The sequence below is a fragment of the Melopsittacus undulatus genome, chromosome 1, assembly GCF_012275295.1.
Source record: "Melopsittacus undulatus isolate bMelUnd1 chromosome 1, bMelUnd1.mat.Z, whole genome shotgun sequence".
NCBI classification, from domain to species: Eukaryota; Metazoa; Chordata; class Aves; order Psittaciformes; family Psittaculidae; genus Melopsittacus; species Melopsittacus undulatus.
In genome coordinates this window covers 13,099,321-13,122,725 of record NC_047527.1, presented here as the reverse complement: position 1 = coordinate 13,122,725, position 23,405 = coordinate 13,099,321, and the positions used below count along the sequence as shown (strand labels likewise).

General features: G+C 44.3%; 1 protein-coding gene across 1 annotated transcript; it reads right to left on the bottom strand.

Annotated features, from left to right (window-relative positions):
* Positions 1–2,589: 2,589 nt before the first annotated feature.
* HAS2 (hyaluronan synthase 2) lies at positions 2,590–21,549 on the bottom strand. Its single transcript, XM_005143833.3, has 4 exons — positions 20,969–21,549; positions 12,199–12,825; positions 7,696–7,797; positions 2,590–5,580 (listed from the first exon to the last, which is right to left on the bottom strand). Exons 2-4 carry the CDS (start codon positions 12,823–12,825, stop codon positions 4,651–4,653), a joined length of 1,659 nt encoding a protein of 552 aa, XP_005143890.1. The 5' UTR covers positions 20,969–21,549; the 3' UTR covers positions 2,590–4,650.
* Between the last annotated feature and the right edge of the window lie 1,856 nt (positions 21,550–23,405).

Below are 23,405 nucleotides of genomic sequence, written 5' to 3'. Positions count from 1 at the left end.
ATATTTAATCTAGTTCAAAACAAAAACCAGGGATTGTTCTCCAGTCTTGAGACCAGCTGATCACACCTGAGCTCTATGATCTCCCAGACCATGCTGGTTCTTGTTCCAGACATCTTTCTTACCTGAGTCCACCATTATTTCAGGCAGCACTATGTGCCCTAAAAAAACATGCCATGGACAATGCTTATACTTGTCCAGTATAGGCTATTATCATGGACCAAAGCTCAGACATGTGGCCTGAGTTTCTAATTTATTTAGTGTAAATGTAACTACAAGGGCATTTTCCTCTATGTAGTCATGGTAACTTATAGAAATTTTAGGGTTATTCTAGAAGAAAATTCAAGTTGGATTTCTTTGGGAGACAATACTTTATTATATAAAATGCCACAGCTGGAAGAAGTAGCAATAATTTGGGGCATCCATCCATCCAGCCATCCATCTGATATAAAACTGAAGCAGGAAACTTAGACCAAGCGAAAGTTGGGAAAACCATTGTACTGCATTTAAGTTAATTGTGTTAACTACGGGGAATAGTGGCATTTCTAAAAGCCTCATAAATACCAAATCTCATCATCAGTTTTTACTATATTTTGTCTCCTCCTTACCATTTTATCTTTTGCTAAAAACGAAATTCAGATCAATTTCTTTAACAGACAGATTCACAACATCTTATGCATCAGGACATTTTTGGCAGCATGTGTCTGACAGGATTTTTTTCAACCTCTTAGGAAAGTTCTGCTAAATATTCATGCATTTCCCATTGAAAGAAACCTGATTCTCAGCCAAACTGAAGCTTGTTAGCAGACAGAACAGGAGGGCTCCCTCCTCCCTGCTGCACCTCTGATTCCCACAGGTTTTACTTCATACCTGGTCTCTACAGACAGATGCTTTCAAACCCAAATCACTCTACTCTGGAAATGAGATATTGTCAATTCATTGCATTGATTTTGAAGATCGTGTTTCTTTTAATGTTATGTGCAAGCTCTAGTCTGTGGGAGCTTCTTACAGAGTTCAGCACCATCTGTCTATCAGATGTTGCTGAGAAAAAGCTGTTTAAAAATAAGTTCAAAACAAAGCATGAATTTTTCTTTTAACACGTTTTCTTTTGAGAGAGCTCTCACAATTATATTTGCTATTAATGACAAACAGGAAGTGTTACTGAAAAAAGTAATTTGTCTAAGAACACTTCTATTAAGAACTGTTTTATAGCCTTGTTTTCCACTGAAACCCTTTTTACACAGCTGTAAATGCGATGAGGAAAGTGACACAGAGTCACAGGAAGGGCTCTGACTTTTTGGGCACTCAGCACCAGCTGCTGATGGGATTTGTGCCTGGGGTCACGACGGATGTGTGGGGGACAGGGATGGGAATGAGCTTCCGTGTGGGTGGGAGCTGTCATTAGGAAGCAGACTGTCAGCACCTGCTTCAGAAATGACAGGAGAATTCGTGTTTGAAGGGGCCACGGAAGTCTCTCGCCCAATCTCCTGCTAAAAGAAGGTCAGCTCTGAGGTCAGATCAGGCATCTCAGCACTTTATCTAGTCTAGTTTTCAAACTGTCCCAGGATGGAGGCTGTACTATATCTCCTGGCAACCTGTTTCAGTGCCTGACTGTCCTTAACAGGAAGAAGTCCTTATTTATACCAAGGCTGAACCTCTCCCCTTTCAACTTAAATTTGGATACTTTCATCTTCCCAGCAAGCAGCACTGTGAGGAACCTTGCTCCGTCTTCTTGATGACCTCCCTATAAGTACTAGAGGTGATCTTAGGTGTCCTGCCATCCCATCTCCAGCTTAACCAGCACAGTGCTCAGCTCCTCTGTTACAGCCCAAACCATCATGCTGGCCCTGGGCTGAACTTGCCCCATTTTATCAATTACTTACTTGTACCTGGGAATACAAAACTGGAGAGAACATCCAGATACAGGGTAACAAGCACTAAGTGCATAGAAGCTGTCTCCTAAGTAATTGCCTGTCATGGTCCGAGGGATCTGTGAGACGGCTCTTTGCCCCCTGTTCACCCTATCCCCCTCCTAGTGGCTGCTGCCCATAACCCTCTGTGGTAGAAAATACAGCATGCATTTTAGCTGTGACAGGGAAAAGTGGGCTTGAAAAATAGCAGTAAAGAGGAACAGTAGAAGGCCATGTACATGTTTTCCTCTGCTTCTGCAGCTATAGAGGGTAGAAACTTCCAGTGGACCTGAGGGCTGAAAAATACCAGCTCTTATGTAAAGCGCTTTGGCCATAAACTTCAAAGAGCTTCCCAAAAGGAGGCTGGCTTGCTATTCTTGTTTTACAAATGAAGAAGCTGAGGAAAAAGGGAGGGAAGTGTTTTGACTGAATTCACCTAGCAGCTGCTGGCAAAGGCAGGCAGAGACTCGGAGCAGTACCACATATTGTGCTGCCCTCAGAGCAGGGACCAGTCCCTGCCTCCTCCAAGCATGTGCTCCTTAGGTGCTCTGCTATATGATAGCTAATTCCTACTTGGAAATCAGGCTGGTGACATGATAACAACAGCCTTCGAACCATGCAGATTGATGGCTTCAAAGCAGAAGTGCTGATCAGAAATACCATGAATTAGTCATAATCTTATCAAAAATATTTTATTTATGAAAGTAACAATTATACTATACAACCTATATTGGAAGTACATTGAATAATTGCTAGAATAAATACAGGCAATTAATTCAGTCTTTTTATAGAATGAGAGGATTTATTTGACATTTGAATGTTAACCCAAGCTTTAACTTACATCATAAATAGTTAAAAAGCATAGTCAAGTTTTTTTATTATTTTTACCGTTTCTTTTGCATTTTTTAATACTGTTCTATTTTGTAATCAACATGAATCAACTCTCCGATCATTAACATAACATTAGTATGACTTTCAAGCAATCATGTACCTCAAGATAATCAGACAAATAAGGTAGTGTGTGTGCAGTTCATTCTACAGCAGAATCTGTTCATGTCTGCATAAAAACAAGAGAAGCTGAAAATGCTTCTAAGTTCTTTAAGCATCATATTCTGATTTCTGCTTTACCACAGTGCTTTTAATACCAGAATCTAAAAAGGGCATGTATCTGTGTGCAGCTGGATTTGTGTTGCTCTTTATAAAGTATATTAGGGCTCAATGCCACATTCCTTTGGCTGGTGAAGGACTGCAGAATTTAGTCCTGAATAGTATTTCTCAAAACCATGGTCCAAAGTAAATGTCCAGGACTGATTATTAGGCACCAAGGAAGTGATGGATTTGCTAAGGCTTGGTGTTTCCTGATAAAAAATTGGCTTCTTTTCTGGTAGATATGCTCTAGTCAAATATAAATCACTGGGCTCAGTACTGCGGTCTGTATTCCACTGGATCTCAGAGAAGCTGATGTTTGGATTTCCTGTAAACATGTGAGGGGCACTGCAGAAGTTCTACAGTAAGACACGCGTATTTTGAAAGTATTGATAAGTTTTCCTTCTATGTATTTTTTCAAACTAAAACAACTAAACCATCTGCATGGTGCTAGCAGATTATGAACTATGACCATCAGTGAGGTCAATAGTAGTTTTGGGTGTCCAGTGTTTTCTCTATATGAGAAATTTTGACTCTTCAGGTCCCATATAAAATCAGTGGGAGCTTTCCATTAGCAATTTCTTTTCCAATGGCATGGAGGCCTACCTTGCCTTATGGTTATTGTGCATGTCAGGGATATCATGCTCTCAGCAGAAAAGCAGATTTCCCTTTCACAATGTTATCCAAACCAAAGCCCCAAATTGCACATATCTACTACCCCTTTGGCCTTTTGTTATGCACAAATATGCTTGTATTCAAAAACTGACAATGTTGTGCCTTTCCTAATAAATGTCTTCAAAGAACACATTTAAATGCTTTTTCACAGAAATAACCATTCATCAGTTGCAAAAATGCAGAGAGACTTTATTCTTTCTGTTGCAAACAAGTCAGCACAAATTTTTGGGGAGAAAGTATGATTATTTGTTTCCCAAACGTATTCAAAAAGACTAAAGAACAAAATGTTGGGGGAGGCAGCTTTTTTTGGCAGATAGTAAAATATAAAATATGTGATTTGAAAAAAAAAACCAACAGTTGGCTTAAAAATACACACACACAAATAATACAATAATATAAAAATACAGCTTAGCCAATGGCCTCTTAAAATTTACCTTTGGCATTACATTTGGCAGCCTAACACAAAAGACCCTTCCTATAAACAGAACTATAAAAAAAAGAGAAGTTCATAAATTAGGTTGCAAGGGGTTGTAAGATCCTTTTCGCGATTCTCCAAAGTCCTTTCCTTCCTGTCCACACACATAAGCATGACCAGTGAGGTATATAGAACATAACACTGTCAGGCATATGCACAATAAGAAAGTGCATAAACATAGAAGTTCTCCCCTTTTCTTGCGAACAGGATGAAACTGTGTGGTTTGTGTTCTACCCCTCCCTCCCGCCCGCCTTGGAAAAAAGTATTCATGTTTTATTGTTTGTTTTTTTCTTACTTTGGCAGGATGAAAATGAACCCAGAGGAATATAAATGTCCTATTCCCAGCAGCAATGATCCATTTCCCTTGGCAATGTTCGTCTGATGCCACAGATACTACAAGGTTGTTGGGTTGCTTTACAGCTCTCTGGGTAACTTCCCACGGAAGCATCATACATCTAGCACCATGTCATAGTGTTGCTCTTTCTTCCGCCTGCCACATTTGGTGATAAGAACCAAGTACAAAGTCAAAAGCATAACCCAGTAACATGCATAGAGTATTGTGCCAATGATGAGAACTGTCTGTTTTGACTCGGAAAATGGCTTTTTTGATTCCTTGTAGATAGTGAAAATCACGCCACCTAGGAGGATTGTAAACCAAATGGAGACTGGAATGAGTCCTATAAAATTAACTACAATGGTTTTTCTTCCTGACGTGCCCCACCCTGCTTTGTTTATCGTGGCAATTGCAAACATCTTTGCTGGCAGTAAACTTGACATGTACAACACTGAGTAGAGTGACATGAAAACCATGACAATGTTGCCCCTAAGGAAGCTGGCAAATGAAGACTTTATCAAGCCCACTAACTGAACTGTCAATAAGAAGAGGAGGATGTTCCAGATTTTTCCCCTGTAGAAGAGCTGAATGACTGTGGCAATAAGGAAGAAAGGAAAGAATCCAGTGATTACAGCTTCATAAGTCATCCACAAATGGTGCTTGTGGAACCACATTGCATTATAGAGCCACTCTCTAAAGTACGATTTACTCCAGCGGGTCTGCTGATTCAGCCACCTGAGATACTCTATCGGTGTTTCGGTAAGGCACTTGGATCTAGCTGTGTATTTTGTTGCATAGCCCAGACTTAGCACTCTGTTAGTTAGATGTCTGTCATCTCCGAAGCTGCACTGGGAGCCCATAAATTCTTGATTGTACCAATCTTCCACAAATTCATGGAGTAAAGAGTTTCTGTACATCCCCAGAGGTCCACTGATGCACTGTACACAGCCAAAATAGGATTGACAGGCTCTTTCTATGTTAAATGCCATCCAGTATCTCACGCTGCTCAGAAAGGAGATCCAGGAATCGTATTTGTTCAAAATCTGCAAAACAAAAAAAGGTTTCATTTTAAATGAACTCTTGAGACAGAAAATATATACATTGGATCAATATGGAATTTGCAGAGACTAGAGCACCATTAGCCAAAATACAGAGGAAACTCACTCCTGTTTCCACTCACAGACACAGGAGTTTTGTGTGGTCCAGGACATTGGCAGGAAGGGTGATATGAAGCCTTCAGAAGTCTGTTCCACCAAAATGTTCTCTTTTTCCTTACAACCCTTCCTGTTTTCCACCAAGAAATTTATTTTCTGGCTCATTCTTCCTTTCCCTTTACCCCCAGTTTAAGACCTGCTAGACTCAGCCTCTCTTGAGAAGAGATGGTGGAGTTCCAGACATGGCCTGCTGCTCTTCTGCCCCCTGCACACATTTTGGGGCTCATAGGACTTCTTCCAGCCCTCCTAAAGCTATGCTGGAGCATGATAAATGTTAAGCACATGGTCTTTGGCATACATTTTTGATATGATAAGGCTGGCCCTAGAGGTTTGACCATGGATTATGTCCCCATATCTGACATTAGTCCCTCCGAGGAACAACCTGTTCTGCTTTGTCTCTGCAGTAACAGTCCTGGTGCAATGTCCCACAACACACTCCAGTAAAGTCTTGCTTTGGTCTGTATAAAAGTCTCAGTCTTTCTCTTCTGTATGCCCCAAAGCTTGCCTGAATTTCAGGTCTACACTTAAAAATACAACACAGACAGAGCCCAGGAGTTTGAACACTCAGTGGAGGTATGGGTGTGTGCAGATGCCCAAGTCAATGCCTTCATATCCAGGTTCTCAGCACACACCTTGTGCTGGGGGATGTGGCAGGGAAGCGTGTAGTAAGGTAGCTGTGACAGCTCTGCACCCATATCTTCTCAGTTTGGAGATTTACAAAGGAATTTGTGGCCTTCTACAAGCAGAAGACATTTTCCTGCAACTAGGAAAAAACCCCCAGAGAACAGTCTTTTGCTGTGATGGTCCTAATTTTTGTCAGGTTTGCTGGCCAAGAGCCAGTCTTGCCTTTATTTAATTCTGGAACAGTTTAGAAGCAGCAGGGTTCAGGGATAGGCTCAAATGTATTTGGTGTATGATGGAAAATTAATTGGAAAGGGAAAAAAAAGACTAAAGCCTCATTCTGCCCCCTTTCCTCCCAGAAGACACATGTCTTTCCATCTCTCTCTGCAGATGCTTATGAACCTTTGCTGTCATAGCTGAACCTTTAAACTCTCCCTCCGGTTGTACTCACACATGCCTGGCATCTCACATGTGCAGGGGGAGTGTGATGCCTGGTCCGTGGTCAGTCCAGAGCCACAAAGATACTCAGGGTTCTGTGGGAATCTTAATTTCTGGAGTTAAGAGCCACATGCCTGAAATACTTTTGACTACTGGGGCATTCATTAGCAAGTGCTTGTCCATAGAGATGGCCTTTCTCCTCTCTCCCATATAAAAGCCCAACTGAGTACGGGGGACCAATCCTAAGGCCAACTGAAATACCCATATGCATTTTTTCTTTCTAAATTGCAGCAGAAGCAGTTGTGTCTAAAGGAATGAACAGCCTTTTGCTGCAGTTGTCTGCCAAACTCAGCAATGCTGGAAATCCTAGCAGAAGTGGAGCTGGGCTGACCTGCAGGTTTCCCATTGTCCTGCCTGACAAAGATGCAGAGGAAACCCAACAATACACAGATTTCATAGTGCACTGTGTTTCAGAAAGGCTTTTATTCCTAACCATCTTGGCTTCCAGTCGTAATATAACTGTACTGCTTGGGGTGCTGAACTTGGCTTTGGGAGACCTGGTCTCAGTTCCCTGCTCCCCTATAGCTTTTATTTGGTACCCTGAGCAAACAGTTATAACCAGAAACTCAAAGATGCCACAACAGTCCAGCACTACCCCATTTTTCATATATATGGAGAATAATATTTGTTTCCTATGTATGGGTGCTAAAACCATTCAGTGTTCACATCCAAGAATAAGAGTTTCCATTCAACAGACAGAAAGATTAAGGTATCATAAAAGCCTTTATCAGGGTATCACAGTATATTCAATGCTACCCCAGGCAGGGAAATTGTTGCTGAAAGTTGCTGAAATCCCTCTGTTAATCTTAAAATTGTTGTACTCACCTGCACATCACCTCCAACTCCCCCAACCATTGGATCTTCTTCTAAAACCTTTACCATCTCCACTGATGAGGCTGGATCAAGCATTGTATCCGAATCACAGACCTACAAATAAGACAAAATAAGAATAAAAGTGGGTTAAGGAGCACACTAGAGAAGAAAATAAAGATCATGTGAGTGCCTGTAATAACTCTAAATGTATATTCTCCTCAATGAAATTAAATCTGTCTTTGAAGCCTGCATTGATGCTTCTGTTAAAACTATTTGTATCAGGCAGCAAGGAGTGGTGCTGAACAAAACAGAGTGCTTGTTGGGGCTGTGCATGCAAACAATCCTCTCTTCTGTATCAACTCTGTTTGTTTTACTGGCACACTGAGCTGGCTTCTAATAAGATACGCTCTCAGAGATGGGGCACTGCAGAGCAAGACAATGTTTGTGGGTGTGTGGCAGAATCCTGCTGAGCCCTGACACAGGGTTTCCTGCATCGGCTTCATGGCTGGAGCTCCTTGATCAGATGTTTCCCACTGGCATATGAGGGAAGGAGCAACGAGTTAAATTCCAGCCACTTGTTATAAAAATGTCAACTAGGAGTCTGGGAAGAAACGTGATAGTTCTTTCACTCTCAGAAGGCTTTAGCAATCCATGTAAGATATGTATTTTGGATTCCAGAACAAACTCATTTTTAATTTTAGATGCATGGTGTGTTATTAGTAGTGCAGGGATTTGACATTTGATATATAGAAATTATTTGCTATTTTCCTCTGGCATTCTTATAAAAAAACCCTATGTGAGGCCAGAAGGAGCAAGTCCTGAAGTGCAGCTCTCCACAAAACCAGGGCAGAAATAGATGACACACAGAAGGCGTTTCAGCCACACAAACACTCCTAGTCAACTAAACACTGTGTACATTAGGAACTGGCTTTCCCCTGGAGAGTAGGAGGAGAGCTCAGACAGGCTGGCCGGCCTGTGAGGCAGCTGGCACTGCTTTCGTTTGCTCGGAGGAGAATGACACGGGCTGCAGCCTGTTTCAAACAAGTGGGTGTCTCCCTGTGGCTGCTGCTGCAAGTGGTGCCCCCCGTGTGTTTTGCAGAAACCTAGAAACTGGGGCAGAAGAGGCTGTCCCAGAAACCCCCCCCCCCCCCCCCCCCCCCCCCCCGTATGGCTGGATCCTGCCCTACAAACTTTCATACTGCTTCCAGTTTATCCCCATGGTGCATTCCTGGGATTTCAGATGGGGATGATAGGGCAAAAAGTCAGTAGTTCGGCAAGAACATACAAAGTCAATTCTGGTGATGCTTCATATTGGGGTATGCTAATTTTGGTGTCCTTTCATCCATTTTTTCAGTCCAGCTTAAGCCTTCTCACTCCAAGGGAGCAGAAACCCTCATGTCTGCTCTGTGAAGAGGGAGAGATCATTTAGGGGCTCTACAGACCAGACTCAAGCCGTGGATAGTCAGGCTGCATAGTTTGGGATGCAGCTGAGTGCCTGCCGACATGCTCCCCTCCGTGCTCACTTTGGGGGGCCAAGAGGAGAAAGGTGATGAAAGCTCTGATATTTCCTCCAGGAGAAAAGCCACAAGCATTTCCAGCTCCTGCTAACTTGATGCATCCAGCTCCTCCCCTCAAAGGATTAATCCCAAGGAGTACCTTTGTATAACCAAGGTATGCCTCCAGCTATCATCAGTGACAGCACTCAGTGATAAAAAGGGAGCAAAACAATTCTGCTGAAGAGGGGAAAGGATGTCTATACGTTTATCTGGAGCTCCCCGGACAAAGCTGTGGCTGAGTATTTTGCACAGGGAATCCGTAGTTTAGTGAGTACCCAGGCTCAGGCAGGAATACTCATTGTGACCATGACTGACAGGCTGGGATCCGCTCCCTCCCCAGCACTTCTGCTTTCCCTCCAACGCCTGTCACCTGAAGCAGCTGAGCAGCCTCCACCCCGTCAATGCATTTATCTATAGCAGAAATACCTGACCATGAGCAACATCACAAATAGGTATGAAGAATCCCGAAAATGCTATTCATTTACTAGCATGTGTCCTGGGCATGCTGTCACAGTGGACATGTCAGGATCTGGGGCAAACCTGAAAAGCCATTATTTTCCGTCTGGACAAGCCTTTTGCAAGTGAAAAGAGGATACACCCAGAGAAAGACAGACACTTATGAACCCAAATAAAACACACCAAGGTGTGCCCAGGCAGGGGTGGCCCAGCACAGCCCAAGAGGCAATTTGCCACCTTTCTACATAAGGACTGTGACCAAGAAATTAATGCCTTGGGTCACAGAGTTGCATGAAAGGGTTATAATGAGTTCAGATACTCATTATAACCAATGGTGGTTTATTCAAGCTGCTCTAGGAAGTTTAGGTTATGCTGGACTGTCCACATAGGTATCTCCATCAAGCCAAGATGAATTGTACCCTGGCTGCCCCAGCCAGCTCTACAGAGATGATACCTGCCAGTTTAACTCCTATGCATGCTTGCACCCTCCTAACCTCCTCCAGGATGCAAATAAGCCTTCACAGCAGTTTCAGGTATTTAATGAGACATTGCTAATGAGCAACAGCTCTTATCTGCATTGGTCTGATTACTTATGGTTGCCTGTCCACTACTCCTAGGTATCTTTTAAGAACCATAAAGCCCACAGCTTCACGGGTGGGAAATGGTGATTACTGGTCCCCTTTTCTAAACTACTTAATCATCAAGGCAGATTGCTCGGCCTTTAAAAAGTCTAACCTCTTTAAATTAATTTACCCTGGGTACCCCCATTTGAAATATCTCAACCTTCTTTCATTCATAAAGCAGATTTACATTTTAGCTGCATTACATCATGACTGTGTAGAAGCCAGGGCCACCAAGGTGCTGCATTTCTAATATAGGTGTGTCTGCAGATGTGCCTGCGGCTTCAATTGTTACTGCAGCTTTTGGGACAGCAGGACTACAGTCCCTGACACATTCATTAGTTCCTTCTGAGCCAGCTCAGGAGTGTTAACTGACTGAAAGACCAGAAATATCTCTTCCATTTTCTCAGTTTATGCTATGACTGTTGAAATAGAAACACTTTTTCCAGGTTCCGTGAACAAATGCAGGAGCTGGACTGAGGGAGGAACCTTGCAATGAATCCATTTCCTTTCTGCCGTCTCTCTCTGCAATCTGATACTTCTGTGTGAAGTGATTATAAAACCATGCTAATAAAGAAAACCAGCATTTTTATCCCACCATAATGCCTCACAGCACAGAACCAAAGTGCAGACAATGGAAAGCTTAAGCCCATTGTTTCAGTTTCAATTTTGGAAGTGTTAGGGGATGGGGATGGGTTTTAAATCTTTGCTTTACTCTCTCAGCTCCAATAACAGAGCAGTTCCTGGCACTCTTCAGTTTCTGCCTCTCCTGTCTGTGGAGGACTCGCTGCCCTCAGTCCAGCTACTGGCAGCCAGCCTCTATGTGGACACTGGGCAGATGGATGCTGTGTTTCTGGACCACAGAAATGTGTGGCTCAGCCATGCAGCTGCCCTGAGCCAGCAGAGAGCACTTCATGGGGTACTGAAGAGGAGACCACTGGATGCTCTGAGGTCGGGAGAGGGTGGGAAGGGCTGAGGATGGTCAATTAGGAAGATCATCTAATATTCAGTGGGGCTTGCTGGCCTCAATCAATAAGGAGGGATCCTCAGTGTTCACCCAGAGGCCCCGATCCCACCCGCCTTCCTCCACATGTGGCCTCCTCCCCTTCCCACAGTCAGCGAGGCTGTTTGCAAGAGTGAGGAGTGCTTCCATGTGTAAGGGAAAAACAGAAAATCTTTCATGGGATCCGAGGCAGCTGGAAAGAAATGTGTCTCTGCTGCTTTGGAAACAGGGAGAGAGCACCCAGCCTAATTCATTTTTAAGTGAATAGTGTCATAAGGGCTTTAAAGGCCAAATCGCGGTGAGTGAGGTAATGCAGCTGTAAGTGATGAAGCAAAAGCTCCTTCAGGCTTTAGCTGAAGAAATCTTTCTTTCAAGGCTGCACATTGACCTTTTTACTGAATACTCTGCATGGCCTTCGAAGCCTGTAAAATATCCCCATCTTTTTTACAAACTCCAAGATATTCCCTAGTGCCACCAAAATACTTGTCTGTGTGCTTGAACATGGGGCCACTAGCAACCTCACAAAATAAAACCTTTCCCGAGATCTTGACCTACAGAAGCACAGATGGGGTCTTCAGGAGTCCATTGGCTTTGTCTAAAGCAAAACCATGTGGATGAGGGGCAGTACTGAGGTCTGGGGAAGGATTTCAGATTTCTGCAGTAGCTGGTGCACAGATTTAACGTGTTCACAGATACAGTGACCATTTTAAAAGGTAGCAAAATACACTTTTAATGGTCAAGCTGTTTCCAAACAGACTGAAAGGAGCACTGTGTTCATCAGGGACTAGGATGGCCTCTAACATGCTGCATAAAATATACAAAAGCTGCTTTCTTTCAAAGTGTGTTTGAATTGGCACTGACCTGGCGCTCTAATACCTACCTGTACATAATCCACGCTTCTCCCCAGTGCTTTGAACGCTGTGTACATAACTTCTCTTTTTCCACCCCATTTCTGCATGATGCAAACACTTTTGTTGGACAGGACCAGCTGAGATACATGTTGCATGCTCTCTCTGTGAGACTCCTCCGTCTCACCAGGACCTTTGTCATGAAAGTTATTACTCCAGATATAAGTGGCAGATTTGTCCCTACCCATGATTTCAGTAAAAATGTCCATCATGTAAACGTCATCTTCTGAGTTCCCATCAATGACCATAACAACTTTAATTCCAGGGTAGGTCAATCTTTTCACAGAAAGTAAACATTTTCTTAAGTAGTCAGGATCCTCTTGATAGGCAGCAATACAAAGGGCAACTGTTTTGTTCAGCTTGATTGGAGTCTCTAGCGACCGCTTCATTTTCCTGTGCTCTAGGAAGGCAAACAGGCTTTGGATGATGAGATGTGATGCCAGGATAGCACCATAGAGTCCAAAGGAGAAGTAGTAGTTGTCTGTTTGGATGAACTGGTAGCCCACAATGTAAGCAGCGGTGATTCCCAGCAGGAGGGACACCCCAAAGAGTGTGGTTCCAAGTATTCTCAGGATACATATAAACCTCTCACAATACATCTGCAAAGAAGTACGGAAACTGTTAGCAGAGCCACCACTTGCTGGTAAAGACCTTGTAAGGGGTGCACGTGATTACAACATAGAGCTCAGCATCAACACATACACCCTGTGTTTCTGGCTGTGTCACAGATTTACTTCATCACCTTGTTAAACTTAACAACTCTGTGCTGTACTTCCTCTGTGCAAAGTAAGATTCAAATACACTTAATGTACCAGGGATGTTTTCTACTATTTGCAGTGTCCCCACAGAAGGTGCTGTCTGTGTCAGGATCTTATTTTGGCAGCCTGGGCTTGCTGAATGAGACACTCTGTCATATTACCCCAGGGGATTGCAGAAGGGGCTTTTGGGCCACCACTCGCTTCATATGGTCATAGGCAAGCAGAACAGCTGAATGTCTAGGCAGCCCTTCCTCATCCCCCATCCATGTCATGACTGCATCCCCCCCTGAATCGCTTCTGTTGCTTAGTTATGTTTGCAAAAATATTGGAAAGACATTCTTAAAACAGATGTCTGAATGTATTTATAATTTTTAAACAGATGCCTGACTATATTTATAATTTATATTTATATAATCAGACATCTGCTTTAAAAGGTCTTCTCGATACCATTGCAAAAATGTATTATTCATACATTTGTGTACATAGATATATGCACGTGTGAGCATATGTGTATAGGGCTAAAGCCTGACCGAGATTAAGTCTGTGGCAAAACTACGCATTAATTCAACAGAGCCAAGACTCCACCCTGGGCTCAGAAATTCATTAGAACATCAGTTGATTCTGACTACTTCTGCATATTTATGTTACGTGGTTGTGAAATCTTCTAACCTGAGCTCTGGGCTATGGAAGAGCTGGCTGGCAAGGAGGGTGCTCTGGAATTCTTGAGACAAACAGTGTAGGCAGGCAGATGGGCAGAGTATATTGCTATCTAACTGCTTGTTGTTGGCAATCACATTAACCATTTTATGCAGCAGCTTTCTCAGAATTACAGGAAGTTAATGACAATGTTTCATGTCAGTTCTTATAAACAGGTAATGTCTGTTTAAGGCCAACCCTGCAACTGCATTGCAAGTCAATGAATCTGAAACTTGTGCTTGAAAATTTTGCTGAATTAGGTTCTCTTAGAGTAATGAATTTAATATTTGTGTTTTCTTACTATTACTCATCTTTTCCTTGCTGCTATCATCTTGCTCTTCTACTAATCATGTTCGTTTCACCATCTGTTGGCCAAAGCTAAAGCTGGAACAGCACTTCCTGACATCATATATGTCCTTAACTCTTTCTTGAAGAAATACTCCCAGTTGCAGCAGCATAGCTGTCAGCAATTACACTTCTGTCTGAAAAGTTACAGACGTGGAAGAAAAAAAGTCAGCAGAGCATCACTTACACAATAAAAATAAACCAGGCAAGCACAAAGTCTGAGGTTACAAAGACTGTGCTTTTTTCCACTGGCTATTTAGGGTCTTAAATTTCAAGAGAGGAGGAAGCCTCTTAAATGTATATTTGGAGGCACAGTTAAAGAAATTGGACCCTATCTCTAGGACTTCCTTGAATGCTTACGGCTGGGCTATGACAGGTGCTGTAATAACCCACCAGCAAAAGGGACTGTCCCTGCTCTGGCCTGTCTGAAAGTCTTTCACAACAAGGGGTCATAAAGAAGCCTAATAAAAGATAGCTTATGCTTACCACCACTGTAGGTGAATTAAAACTCAGTGCCCAAAATAGGCTGGCTTCAGAAAACAGATTAAGTAATAGATCCCCTCTAGATTACCTTGAAATCAAACAGCCTTTGTGTTTATTAATCCCTCAAGCATGCAGAAGGTCACAAACATCAAGGTAAACGTTTCATTAACAGCACAGTTGTACTCTGCTTTTCCATTTGGAGTCCACTACTTCTCCTCTTTTGCCAGAAATACAAAATTCCTATTAGTGAGCAGGGGCTAAAGTCTGCTTACATTAAGAATTATATGGCTGAAATAAATGGATCACTTGTATGGGTGGAGCCCACAGGATTTAGATTAAGATCTGAAGTGTTTACATTTGACTGACTGTATACCAGGCTTCTTATATATTAATTTGCTATTGGTTTTCTCTTCCTATGAAGTGTTTCTGCACAAAAAGGAAAAAAAAAAAAGAGAGAATTCTCTGATCTTGTCATTACAGCACAGCTTCTCTCCCTTGCAAAAAAAGAAAGAAAACAACAGTCTTTTAAGATCAAGAAATGGATTTCTGGTCTTAATAAACCATCATTTTTTTCTATCCTTTCACTGTCAACCTTGGGAAAATAAACTGTGTTTTGATCTAAATTCCTGGCTTTCATCAAAGAAACTTTCCTCTTTGCATGTGCAATTGAGGTTTTTATGTATAGTCTTTTAACTGACTGAAACACAGGGAAAGTCTGGAAAAAGTTGCTCAATATTCTCAAGATTTAGCACGTGAGCTATTGATAGCTTGCCCAGCAGAACTGATCTTTATCAACTTGAACGTGCCCAAACAATGGCAAAGAAGCCAAAACCTCTCCACCCTTCTTCAATAACTGAGCCAAGAAATTAAAAGGAAATGACACTTGTACAAGTCTGGAACCAAAACTGACCTGCTGAGTCAAATGCTAGCACCAAGTGTAGGGAATAGCTGCATCACTTTGACATCACAGGTTGGACTGTGCTATTACAAGTATCTAGCCTGGCTTAACACTGTGAAGTGTAAAATGACATCCTTCATAAGACATCTGTTGAAATCTATTCTTGAAGTTCCTGAACTTGTCACACAAAGTTAAAACCAAGTATAACCAGAGAATCAGTGTACAGTACTGTGTTTCAACAGTGCAAGCCTAAAATAATGTGGTGCTGAGTCAAGATGTGTCAAATACTTGGTGAAGGCCAAACACCCACATTAACTTTCAAAGAGACAATTGTTTTTCAGTCACTTCATTGATAAGCACTCTTGCTAAGTGCTAGAAATATTCCTTCAGCAAAAATGTAACTGCTAATATTCAAAGTTGCTGACAGTACAGCCCTGGTCAACAGATGACTAATTGGTGGAAGGTGCTGTACACAGCCCATACACACCTTCTGTGACCAGCACAGTTTAGTGTTCTATGTCTCAGCCTAAGGGATGCTTGGTTCCTGGAGGGATTTAATCCAGTCAGTTTGTCCCAGGAAACAGGCACTGAAGCACTTAAAAAAGGGAAAAAGCACTCCCTATGCTAGGTATGAGATGCTCAACAGGTGGAAGACATGTAGGCAGTCCATATCCCTGGATCAACAAAGATAATTGTAGGTCATTTCTGTCTACGCACAGGACGGCTGCTGCATGGGAACAGGAGTGAGGAGGGAAACAGAGCTTCTCACCTGGTGAGAAGGTGAGTTGGGTCACCTCACTGTCTTTGGAGTCAAACCTGGATCTCACACTTTCTGGACAGGTTTTTAACCAGGTCTATAACGCAGGGATAGGAAAACAGCTCCTGCGATGTTCTTTCTTTATTATTATTATTTTTAAGAGTGAAAGCTATTTAGCACTGAAAGAAGTCAGAAAATGATCAGTTTGCATCAGCTTTCTGGGAAGCAATAAGATTGCACTGTGTCAGACTCTTTCTGGAGGTGCCTATCTCCCCCATGTACTGCACAGGAAGCCTGAGACAGGACTGCAAATTCTGCTCTGCACTGGTAATGTAACACTTCACCCCCTCCTCCAAAATCATACAGAGCAGTCCACCCATATGGTTGTTAATCAGCTTTCATGCATCCCTGAGAGTAAGAGCAGCTGGAGGTAGTTCAACCCTTTGCAAAGTCAGGAGACAAAGAGAAAAAAATAGCTTAATTTGTTACTAATACATCAAGGCAGCAATGAATAAAATAGGGGCAAATGCATATCCAGAAAATCTATGTGCATTGGTGTTTGAACACACCAACATTATCTGCAGCCTGTTCAGTTATTCTGCACCAGCTGTTATGAGGACTAAGGAAGCAATCAGGAGTTAGGTTTGCTTGCAACATATGGGATACAGCTCACGACATCATCTGTTTCCAAAGTCATCTCTCATGTACAACACTCAAACATATTGCCATGTAATATCTCTGGCTAGCTTTTCCCCAGAAGATGAAAAAGCAAGAAGGGGAGACACAGGAAGTTTGTACATAAAACATAATGATGTGGAAGTCTGTTTGAAAGAATTAGCACTTATTAATTCCAGACATCTGGAGACCTTTTTAAAAAACCTTACACTGCAAAAGTCAGTAGCTGTCCAGGAGACAACAGTAAAGGGTCAGTCACAAGTGTGTTGATTTTGTCCCTCTTTTGGCTCTTCCTGGAATGGAGCTAACCTTCCCCACAACAGCCTTTACAGTGCTGGATATCAGTAGTTAGGAAGGTGCTGAGAACACATCAGGTTTTGGCTACTGCTGAGCAGTGCTCCACAGCATCAAGGCTGCTCTCCAACACTACCCTCATCAATAGGCTGGGGGTGGGCAAGGTCTTGGGATGGGACAGGCTGCCCAGAGCAGTGGTGGAGTCACCATCCCTGGAAATGTTCAAAAACCATGTAGATGAGGCCCTCAGTGACATGGTTTAGTGGTGGTCTTGGTAGCCCTTGGGTAATGGTTGGACTTGATGATCTTAAAGGTCTTTTCCAACCTTACTGATTCTATATGAGATCTGTGCATCAGACTTGTTGCAGATCTTTGCTGCAATGTGCTGAGCACTGAAAACCTTTGAAAACGTCTCATTTATACATGCTTGTATAGAAGCTGAAGTTTTGAATGTCTACTAGTCATAGTCTTCTGAACCTCAGCGCTGAGGCTTTGGGTTCAGCAAAGCATGTAAGTATGTAATTATAGATAAGTGTGCACTTAAGCGTTTTTCTGAAGAGGGAAATCAGTGGATAATTTATCTTGCAATTCTGTAGTGGAGGCATAAAAAAAACATCTTTCTCCGCAGAGCTGCTGTTTCCAGGATATTAGTGCTGAAAATGTATGCATACATTTGACAGATCTATTATAGAGTAATGCCCTTTATGAAAGCTGTCAGCTGGGTCATTGTTTACCACTGCATTTCTTATGTTACAGCATCCAAGAATGGACAGGGACACAGACAATCTGGATTTTGTTCCTAGTGCTGCCATTCACCTGCTGGGTGACCTTAGGTGTGTGAATTCACCTCTCTCTGTCTCAGCTTCCTCACCTGTAAAATCAGGATCATGATCATGCAAGAGGTCCTTGGAGGTCTACAAGACCCTTCATAGCTTAGGCTACTGATGTGTGTTGTGTTACTCCTTCTCATATAGAAGAGTAGAAGCCTTAAAAACCCCTCCTTACTCGTGAGAATAACAGCATTGGCTTCAACGGAGCAGCTACTTCAATGACATGAGCATGTTTGAGTGCACGTGTGAGTGCGGATGTGCATGCACACAGGCAGACACATACTGTATGTGGCTTTGCGTCATACAATCTGCGTGTACACACACACTGTCTGCGGGTTGCCATTTTCCAATATTTAAGTTCATTATTACCCTTAATTTGATGGCAAAATAAATAATTTATCTTTGAAGTACAAATGATTCCAGGTACACATTTAATTACAAGCATAAAATAGCTATCCAGACTCCCTCTTCTATTTTACAGCCTACAGAGAGGAAACTGAAAAGTTATGTTACATCTGTACATCTTTACTGCAGCAGAGTTACCATATCTGGTGCTTTTGGTTATTTATCACTTCCAGATTTTGTCATGCTATTGATCTTCTGGAAAGGGCTCACATAAGACTAAAATTAACTCTGGGGTTAGGTTTAAAATCAAGAACAGGATTAGTAATGACGGCAAACTGTATCTGCATGCACGGGCTTTGATCAGCAAATCAAGGATCTCCTGTCTGCTCAGTATATGTTTCCCACTAAACTACCCAAATTTAGTCTCTTACAGGTTTGAGTAACTGATGTAGAAACAATTCTGCAGCTGCTGGTTGGATTTGTCCCTAATGTAGACAGCGATACACCAGTTACTAAATTAACTAAAAGAAGAAAAAAACAACAAAAAATAAACCAGACAAATGCTCTAAGAAATAAGTCAAGAAGTAAATCGTATTTATACTCGGATATTTCAGATTGCGGTTAAACAAAAATCTAGCTTAGAAATGCTTTCTGGTTGCTGGTCATGAAGTCCATGGATGCTTTTGGCACAAAACCGACTACTCCATGCCTTAATCGAGCACATAAATATTTATTTGGCGTTCATAGCTGATTACCTTCTAATTTGTTTATAAAGCACAGGTCATATCTTGTTTGACTTAGTCAAGTCCCACTACACTGAGTAGTGGAGGAGTAATTTGCTGCTTTATATACTAATCTTGAATAGTAACAAAATGAAGCAAATTTGCTCCCACACCATAGATACCAAGAGGCTGTTGCTAGTGAACTAGCATGGGAAACTCCACTGAGCCCAGAGGGGCTGCTATTCCTACTACTGGGAAAACCTTTTCCCAGGTTTTTCTGCAGATTTGACAGCATGAAATAAAATCCTGGCTTTGTTCCACAAAGATTCCATAGAATCATAGAATCGACTAGGTTGGAAAAGACCTTTAAGATCATCAAGTCCAACCATTATCGCAGGACTGGCAAGACCAACACTAAACCATGTCACTGAGGGCCTCATCTACACGGTTTGTGAGCACTTCCAGGGATGGTGATTCCACCACTGCCCTGGGCAGCCTGTTCCAATGCCTGAGGACCCCCTCTGGAAAGAAATTTTTCCTAATATCTAATTTAAACTTCTCTTGATATAACCTGAAGCCATTACTTCCTGCCTGTCACTTGTTACTTGGGAGAAGAGACTGACCCCCATCTCACCACAACCTCCTTTCAGGTAGCTGTAGATTGTGATAAGGTCCCCCCTGAACCTTCTCTTCTCCAGACTAGTGACAAAGTGGCTGTGACCTTGATAGGGGCTGGATTTTCAGCACGTTTTTAGGGAAGGAGAGCACCTGCCACTGCCCTCACCCTCCAGTGAGGTACCCTGCTGCCCTGCTTTCTGCGGGCGTTAAACCACCACCCCTCTCCCTCCCCTGAGAGGGGAGCGGCACCCATGAGTGCCGATGGCAGAATGCCCCATGAGGTTGTGAAGCAGGGCGCTGACGCGGAGCAGCGCCGTGCCGCGGGGTCACTGCAGGCCCAGGGGATGGGTCTGGCCGTGCGGCGGAGCCGTGTGAGGCTCTCAGCGCTGGGTCCCGGCGTGCCCGAGCCACCGACGACCGACTGGTGCGGGGCAGCGGGAGCCGGTGCGGACCGCGGCGGAGGCTCCGCTCCTCGGGGGAACCCCTGCCCGGCGCTGCAGCCAATGGGGGCGGTGCTGTCACGTCACAGCGGGCGGGCGGGGCACCGGGGGGATCCCCCGCGCCGCCACGTCACGCAGAGGGCGGGCGGCGCTGGAGGCATCCCCCCCCGCGGCCCCCGCTGTGACCCTCCCTCAGCCGGGCCGGGCTCCGCGGGCTGCCGACGGGGCGGGGCCGGCTCTGCCCTGCGCTGCTCGGGCGTGCGGCGGCTGCCGCCCCACCGCAGCGCACAGCGCCCTTTCCATCCCTCCCGCCTTCGGGAAGCCGCCGTCCCCGCCCGGCAGCGTCTGCTTCACCCTGCCGAGGGGGCACTTCGGGCCTCCTCCCGCCGCTGCCTTCCCGCTGTCCCGTCTCTCCCCGCGCTCCCGTCACGTCCCCTCTCCCGGTCCTGGCCGCAGAGAAGGGGGGCGGTCGGGGAGAAGCGAGCCGGGGCTGGGAGCGCGCCCCGCCACCCGCCGGGCTCGGCGGAGCGGCTGCTGACCGGCGGTTCGAGTCCGTTTCAATGCTGGGTTTGGTTGGGGGTTACATGGGTTTTTTTTGAGGGGGAGTTGCCGCCTTTTATTTTCCCCTCCTAAATCTTAACGCTCAGCAATATCTTAACCGGATTACACGGAGGAGGGGATTGAAGCTGAAAACCTCATTCATCCTCATGACGGTCCTATTCATTGCTGAACTAGGTGTAGCGCAGAGCCGGTAAGGTCCTCCCCCAACCCCACTCGTATTTTAGCTTTGCTATTTCAGCTTTCCCCCGTTGAACAGTGGGGATGGGAGGAGAGGGTCTTCTGCTCTTGGGATGACAGAAGCGTAACCGTAAATCACCTACCTTGTCTGTCCGTCTGTCCTTTGGTCATAGAGGGGCTCCAGCCAGCTGTGTGGTCTCACGTACCGCTGCTCCCGCTGAACAGTTTCCAAGTTTGAGGTAAAAAATCAAATCGCACTTTTCAGGGACTTACTGAAACGCTCAGAAATAAAAAATACTTAAAAATGAAAACAATAATTATATAAAAAAATCGTTTAAGGCTATTCAGTCCTACTCATTTTCTCCCACGTGTGTTCACAATTACCATGGATTTGTCTTTGCTTCAGTTTCTAGCTCAAAGTCGTGGGATATTTTTTCTTACAAATAATAATAATAATAAAAAAGTTAAAAATAATAAATTAGGATTTAATTTCTCGTGGTCGAAGCTGAAGGTCTTATTTCAATCCCGGCTAGCCAGGAGCCTGGAGAAGTTGCAAGGCAGCGTCTGAAAGTTTGAGAGATGTATAGCATCAGATAAAGTCTCTTTGGTGATGCCTTGCTGACCGAGTAACTGTTTCAATGAGGTTTCTCAGCAGCAGCAGCAGCAAACGGGTAATATTTTCCAGACGTCTTTTTCTTTCCTGCTGCTGCTGCTTTTCTGCCTCCTCCACGTTATGGGGTCTTTTAACAAGTGAGACTTGAGTTGTTTTAATAGGCGGAGGATGGGAAGAAGGAGGGGAGGGAACTCCTGTAAGGAGGAAAAAAAAAAGAAACCAACCCTGCCCATTGAAATGATCTCAGCCAAGGACCAGTTCAGCGGCAGGAATACAATTAGCTAAGTCTCAGTTCTGCAGAGAAACGCAATACGCGTATGTTGCCACCACCTGATTTCCTCTCCATGACCCCCAAGTCAGGGGGAACCCCCCACGTCCCCCACTCCCTGCATCACTCCGCTGGGGCTATGGGGCTTGTCTCTCCCACAGCCACTATTCTGCTGGGATAGCTTTTGCTGCTGGTGTTTTTTATTAATAAAATGGGAATTGCCTCTATGAATGGATGAACTTTGCAGTTTCCAATTCCGCTTTTACCCATTCACTCTCGGAAACATTTAAAGCAGTAAATACTCAAGGAAGCTCCCATTGGCGTTAATACCCATGCCACTCGTTAATACCCATGCCACTCTCGTTAATACCCATGCCACTCACATTAATACAAGCCAGGAAACACGTTAGACAGTTTAAGAACTGCAAAACTATGTTCGGGGGTTTATTTATTTAGTTATACTTTTTAACTGGCAGTGTTCACTCTGTACCCTACTCATGGTCTGCAGGTAGCAGGGGCACCAGCAGCTGACCGCACACCGCACCGCGGGCCGCTCGCCGACAGCTCTCACCCGCACGGACTGGCTCTTTCCCTTTGTAGCTCCTCTCTGCCTCAAAAGCGATTTCCCCGCTCCCGAGCCCCCGTTTCCACTTGGAATGATTTAAGAAAGGCACTAGGTGGCACTGTTGAAGTGAGCGGAGCAGTCAGGAGCACTGAGACGCCAGAGCGGAGCCGGGCCGGTGCGGTTGGTGCACGGAGCCGCACTGGGGCGGCGGAGTCTGACCGTGCTGTGGTAGGGACCCCCGGGACGGCAGCAAACCCAGCCTCTTGCTCCCCCGTGCTGTGAACTCAAGGACCACAAAGACTGCTGCTCTGAAGAGTCGAACCCTCAAAGGGGAACATGTCCAGACACCATTGGGAAACGCGGCGGTGACTCCTCGCTGAGTTATTGCCCCTCGTTGCCTTCTGGTGTGGGAAATCTTTGCAGTGCTCTGGGGGCTCTTCATGCACTATAAATGCTTTGAAGATGGTGGTTAGCTAGATTGGAGATTCTTTGGGTATCTCAGGGAAGTGGTCAGATTTTCAGGTGTGCCCAGTCACTGCCAAGCGGAAGAGTGGCTTTAGGATTTGCATGGAAGCCAAGCTCCTTGAGCAATAAGTATGCCTCAAATAAGTCTGCCTCTAGTTTCGGCTAGAGTTTAGTGGTTGGTTTAACCTGGCAGTGCCAGGGAAAACATCTGTCTCACCTTCCTCGTGCTTTGGGCTCCTCATTCCTGCCTCCTCATTGTCCCTTTCCCTATGTTAGGAGAACTGACTTAGGTCAGAAAAGAGCTGTTTTGAGGAGAGCATAAGAATTAATAACCTGGGACAGAATAAGGCAGGACAACTGCTTTTGGCAACAATCTGGTTTATGATGGTTTATGTTATCCTTGAAAGTACAGCCTTGGCTTAGCAAGCATGAAGTCTATCTGGTCTTCCAGGCACTCCTCTGCTTCAGGCCTTCCTCCCCAGGCAGCATTGTTCCATGACCCCAACCTTCACCAGTTGATGTGTGTCACACCTGTTGTTATAGGGCCCAGCACATCTCTCTCATCAGGAAAGGAGCAAACTGCCCCAAACAGGGGCAGAGGGCAGAAGGACACACTAACCTTCATACCACTCAATATCTAGTGTAAGCCAGGCAAGGAGCTATCATCAG

What these genes read in the sequence shown, in the direction of transcription:
- HAS2 (XM_005143833.3), bottom strand. Translation starts at nt 12,825, where the DNA reads ATGTATTGTGAGAGGTTTATATGTATCCTGAGAATACTTGGAACCACA. An exon ending in GAAGCGTGGATTATGTACAG is followed by an intron (nt 7,798 to 12,198) that starts GTAGGTATTAGA and finishes TCTTATTTGTAG; the next exon opens with GTCTGTGATTCGGATACAAT. An exon ending in GAGTTGGAGGTGATGTGCAG is followed by an intron (nt 5,581 to 7,695) that starts GTGAGTACAACA and finishes TTTGTTTTGCAG; the next exon opens with ATTTTGAACAAATACGATTC.